Here is a 6,000-nt window from a genome sequence, read left to right on the forward strand (position 1 = left end):
GGCATGGGTGTGTGTTTTCACTTGTGCTGTGTATAGGGCAGTGCATTTTGAACTTGTAACGGCACTGTCGACGGATCCCTTCCTTTTAGCTCTCCGTCGATTTGTTGCAAGACGAGGAAGGTGTTGCGCGGTGTACAGTGATAATGGTACCAATTTTGTTGGGACTGCCAACGCACTCAAAGGATTGGAAAGGAACACAATTATCAAGCAAAGTGCAGCACGTCAAATCGAGTGGAAGTTCAATCCTCCAACTGATGCTTGGTGGGAACGAATCATTACGGTTTTGAAGGACTTGTTGAAGAAAGTGTTGGGCCGAGCTTGCTTGTCGTGCGAGGAACTAGCTACTGTCTTGTGTGACTGCGAATCAGTGATAAATTCAAGGCTCTTAACTTACGTTGAGGGAAATGAAGCAAATTTAGTTCGAGTCCTTCCATGTTCCTGCAGGATAATGTGGAGTCCCTGATGTGGATGCAGTGGATCATGATAGTTTGAATAAACGAGTGAAGCGTAGACAAACTTTAGAGACTGAACTGAAGAACAGGTTCCGGAGTGAATATTGGACCAACCTGTACAGAATGCGAGAAAAAAAACCAACAAAAAAAACACGGCCAGTCTGTGACAGTTGGTAATATTGTTCTAGTTGGGAGTGATAATTCGAAACTTATTAATTGGCCATTCGCGCGAGTCGTTTGAGGCCAGGTAAATATGGGGTTGTGAGATTAGGAAAGCTACAGACTGCCATGGTGAACTGACAAGGCCTGTGCAACGTTTGTATCCGTTAGAATTAAGCAACAAGAACTTGTGGAGAGATCGGGTGGTTCATTCTGGAGCCGCTCCTCGCGAGAAACCATTAGACCCTGAACTGCCATGCTTAAAATCGAGAAGTGCACATATCAAAGTTCCACAGACTTTATTTGAAAAAAAAAAAGTAGATTTTTTTTAGTAGATCATGTTGAGTTCTCCATCAACTCAAGGTGGGAGGATGTTAAGTTATTTTGTGTGTGTGTGTGTGTGTTGACGGGAGGAAGGATTTTAGTAATGGGCGTTGTGAGGAGGCCCTGGCACCACACATATCAGGTGACGGTGAAGGTGTATAATGAGAGAGGGAAATTGCTTGTTTTGTTGATCCCTTGAAAATTTTGTGTATTTTGAGATCAAAGTAAATTGTACAGTTGGAGAAGATATATGTAGACGTTTCTATCCTTGTTCTAACAAGGGGTAAAAAGAAGTGTTTCACTCATTATTGTCTTGGACTCCCACCAACTAGTTTTATTTCCTTTCTTTCCCTTTGCCCCCCACTCTGTATGCATAACGAAAAAAGGGAGGGACGTGAGATGATAAAACTGAGGGATCTGGGTTTGATTCCCAGTGGATCGCCTTCGAAGGTTACTACCATCAGACTTCGGAAATGCTAATGAATCCGCTATATTTCCTGGACATCACATAATCAGATTAACATTTGTTCCATTCGTTAGATAACAATCTGCAGGAACGACGGTTCCAATCCTCCGTGAGGTGATCCACCCACCGAACGACTTCCTTCGTGCAAGTTTTGCTAAGTTCTCGTGGGATTCGTACTCTATCCCACGTTGGAGACAGGCTATATTATTGATAGGAATCAGTTCTGATTTTCCAGGTACGTATTACTTTATATTACCGCCCTTTCTTTACCGACAACCTGACAAATGTGTGTGCCTAAATACTCCCGTGCTTCATCGTGTAAGCTTCCTAACCAAAACGTGAGATGTAATACGCGACTCACTGGCTTGAAGTGTTTGGAGTTGCAACAACATTTCAGAACCGAAGTTACAAGGAACGAGACACACTGCCTCAAGTGGGATTCGAACTACTACTTTAGTTTCTAGGATTACATTGGCTTCGAGTTTAGCGTCCCTTTCAGGAGCGAGGCTATAGGAGACGTTAACCTACAACTTAACGTGGAATCCGAACAATAGCTCCCGCCAGAAATCGAACCTGTCTCCCGCGCCGAAGATGCGTACGCTAACCATATAGTCATGAAGGAGCTCAAGTTTCTAGAACAATATACATTTCGGGTGGTCTGGTACTATTAAAACTCAGATTCGGCAAATGTTAGGTATTAATACAGTACAATTCTTTAACTGAGAATTACTACTTAAGTTTTCGGTTGAAACTTCATTTATTTTGGGTACCTTGTAGTTTCTCCCCAAATCTGGCACATGTAAGATCTCCAGTGTCACTTCATAACATATAGCTGAGCGAGCAAAGGGGGTTAGAAGCCTCGCAGGACTTGTTGTTTTCTACCTTTATCACAATTTAGACAAAAACAAGGTACTCGGTTCTGGAGCCATGAAACGAGTTGAAGGAGATTCTAAGTGCAATCCTTTATTTTTTACAGACCACCCGGATTCTATTTCTTTTCTTCTGATATCACTTTATGATTACTGCCATGTACATGCATAAATTAGGCGTATTTAAATATATAAATGAACCCTGTGCTGAACGAATAACGTTCAAATATGAAACAAAGGGATATAATAGCACTGTTGAAAACTACAAGTAATGTTGGACTAGTTATATTCAGAAAAAAAAAGTCACTACAGCCACCATCCGAAAATTAAAGAAAGAAAACAAAGCCACTACAACTACCACCCAAAAATTACAAAAACTCCCACTCGACGACCCAAAACGAAGTATCTTTACGTCTGTCCAACCTAAATCTAATAGTTTCGATGGAACATTCCAGTCCGCAATATTCTGAGTATGGACACTCAAACATTTACTACAGATTGTCTGTTATAGCCTTGTACTACACAAAGAATATTATGTCAACTGAAAATTAAACACAAGTTTTAAAGAACTTACAAAAAACGATAAACATTTAACTATTTTATCTGGAAGAGATCGTCGCAACCCTTCACCGCCGAAAATATAACACTTTTCCTTACTAACAGCGAGACAGAATCTACAAAAATTCTGGCATTCGTCCATTTTGCTCGCCATTAGACACTACAATGAGTTGTTATTTCTTCTAGCATTTCATATATCACTGCCTGCTTTGATTCTTTTGCAGTGAAACAATCTGTTATTTACTCTGGTGACAAGTGTATTTGAATCTCGCGGCTTTTCCACATGATCCCGCGGCCAGCTGGTAATACATCATCACTGTTACCAACTCGCCAGTGTGAAATGTCGCTAGTTTAGTACTCTAAAGTCGCTAGAAGTCGCTAAACGCCTTCTGACAAGTCGCTAGAAAAGTCGCTATACAATTTTACAAAGGAATTAAAATAATTTAAATATTTTTCATATAAAATGGAAGACTCGAGTACTTTTTCTTTTAAAAAAATTGCCATCTTGACAAAAATACTGCACTATGCGCTTTGAAGAATACAAAATTAATAAATATAGCATTGAAAGTTTGCAAATACTTAAAATTTTGGATCACTTTTCCCCATTCCCTCTTATTGAGTACGATTATCTTTTTTGGGGGGTTGGGGAATTCATGTTGCTTTCGTATTGGAACACTTCACCACTCACCCCACGAAATTTCTGTATAATTTATATTAAGAACAACCGCAGTTCAATTAATATATAAATCACACGCACTACACTGAACCAGAAAAGCACAATGTTCTCCAGCGTCACTGTCATTGTACGCACTGTGCAATGCAAGAGGTTACCAGGTATTACGCACTAGTTAGATACGGGAAATTCCCGGATTTCCGAACCGCAGTGAAGAAGGGCATAATCCTCATAGCAGCGATGAATCCAACGAAGTAGGTCGCTCATAGCAGTAGTGCAACCGAGTGTGTAAAAGTAATTATTAGTATCACGAACTGCAAAATTTTGGATACTTTAATATAAATATAGAAAAAATATTTGAATTCCAAAATGTCGCTAGATTTGTCGCTAGGCGCTAAATAAAAAATTTTGTCGTTAGACACTCCCAAAAGTCGTTAGTTCTAGCGACAAAGTCGCTAAATTGGCCACACTGTACATCATTCTTATTCGCTAAACCAGAGATGCCAGGTACATAGGTCTAAAGTTTCTCTCAAGGATTTCCCTCACAACTATGATTTTTCACTCAAATTAACTTTATAGGAACCAAAAAGAAATAAAATTAATTTACAGAACAACGACTAAATGTGAAAGCTATGTAAACCCATCCTTAGGAACCTTCTCTATGCAGAACAAAAAGAAAGAAAAAAAACTTTATATACAAGATCAGTGGCGTAACCAGCTATAGGCACAGCGGCCAAGGCCCTCCGATACTAACCTCTTCTATCTCGTACAGCAGCGCCGCCAATGCCGATTTTACGTATAAGCTAAACAAGCTATAGCTTAGAGCAGTGGCGGCTCGTACTGTCATTAACAAAGCGTGCTACAATATATATATATATACGTGTATTTACCTACTGAAGGCGGAAGTTGATATCCATCCTTCGATTCTTAATGTTGGCAAACTTTTCTATCACCCTGGAGTCACCCATGTTGTTGATCAAACTTTTTTCTATCGAGAGCATGGCAAGGGCAGTTAACCTTCCTGACCTACGGAAATTCCTCATAAATGTCTTAATTCTCTTTAGAGACGAAAAGCATCTCTCAGGCTCTGCTGTGGACATTGGTATGGTCACTGTTATTTGCAAAAGGGTTGTTATTTCGCTAAAATTGTTCTGTAAATTGTTTTTAAAGATAAGCTGACAGAACCAAAAGCTCAGTGCGAAGTCACTGCTTACCTAACATTGGGTAGCTTTCAACCGCAGTGTCCAGAAATGTTCCGGAAAAATCACTAAAATTTGCAGAATCCAGAAGTTTGGCGGCATCCAAATGGCTTGTTTTCTCACATCTATTTCGCGCATCCGCAGAAATGTGATCACATACTTCTTTGGCATTGGGTACTCTGCAAGATATAATCCGCCCATATTTGTTTTACCAACTGTTGGAAGAAAAATATCACTTGTTCTAATATTGTCTGTGTCATTCCGAATTTTCTCAATGGCTTCAATTAAATATTTAAGTACTGTTTGTACTTTAATGGTAGGCCTGCACTGAATTTGATTATAGAAAATATTCACATGCGGCATTATTTTGTGAAAGAATTCTAACCAAAACATGAATTCCCTGTGTTGGATTTCTCTAGTTCTGAAAAGCACTCTTTCGAAACATTTTAATTTTCATAGATAGAATTGACGGTTCGTGACTTGAAATTCCATTTAGTAGCTGACCCACTCGGAATACGTCGTACAGCCACTTTTTTTAAAAACAGATACACGCTGTGGGGAGCAGGAGGAAAAATGTGGAAAATCCTGAAAGACTACAGAAGAAAACCCTTGCCGATTGATTTTGAGATGCAGTTCTTCCCATTATCAAATTTAATTGGTTAACAATGGACGTAGTGTGCCAAAGGAAAGTGTTCTTTAATTTTAGATTGTACGTCATTAATTGATCCCTTATTACCGATGCCCCATTAAATGTGTGCGCTATAATTCTGCTACGATCTGAATCTGTGTCAAAAATGTTCAATTCATTTAATATACACTCCCGACAATTCTGGGTTCCCGGACCTTTAGGATTAAAGAAAATAAAAAAGAGGAGAAAAGACAAAACCGAGCGGCGAGCGCCGCCAGTAAGCAAAAGAAAGCGAGAAAGAGGAATACTTAGCGCTTGCGCAGAATGTCTTCGGGCTCAACCTAACACAGCACGGTGGAAGCTATTCTGGGTGTAAAAAAAAGGAAAGTGGACAAGGCATATTGAGATCTTTGCTCCATGCTAGAGATATAGGCTTGTATAGTTCAAGCGGGCTCCATTCAGTACGCATATTTGCGGATCCCAAACGTTTCAGCATATCCTCTGATCTGATTGGTCGATACAGATGCGATATCACAAGACATGATCTACATATAGCACAAAGTAAACGAAAATTGTTGTGGGCTTTGGTAGCCGAGTGGTAGATTAGTTGTTACCATAGCCGAGTGGTCTATTCGACTGCTAGCCGTCTTACTGCGCGGACGTGTGAAAGTG

The 6,000-nt window shown here is 39.9% G+C and overlaps 1 protein-coding gene across 1 annotated transcript in view; it reads right to left on the reverse strand.

The window, feature by feature from the left end:
* The window catches only part of LOC145680431 (uncharacterized), a 37,893-nt gene extending 34,755 nt beyond the window's left edge, over nt 1-3,138 (reverse strand). Inside the window, exon 1 of the mRNA XM_081750955.1 lies at nt 2,845-3,138. Coding sequence (XP_081607081.1) covers nt 2,845-2,982 — 138 coding nt within the window. The 5' untranslated portion in view covers nt 2,983-3,138. The remainder of the gene's footprint in view (nt 1-2,844) is intronic.
* Nucleotides 3,139-6,000: the final 2,862 nt, after the last annotated feature.

Source organism: Thermobia domestica, chromosome 3, assembly GCF_964235325.1.
Source record: "Thermobia domestica chromosome 3, izTheDome1.hap1.1, whole genome shotgun sequence".
In the NCBI taxonomy this organism is placed as follows: Eukaryota; Metazoa; Arthropoda; class Insecta; order Zygentoma; family Lepismatidae; genus Thermobia; species Thermobia domestica.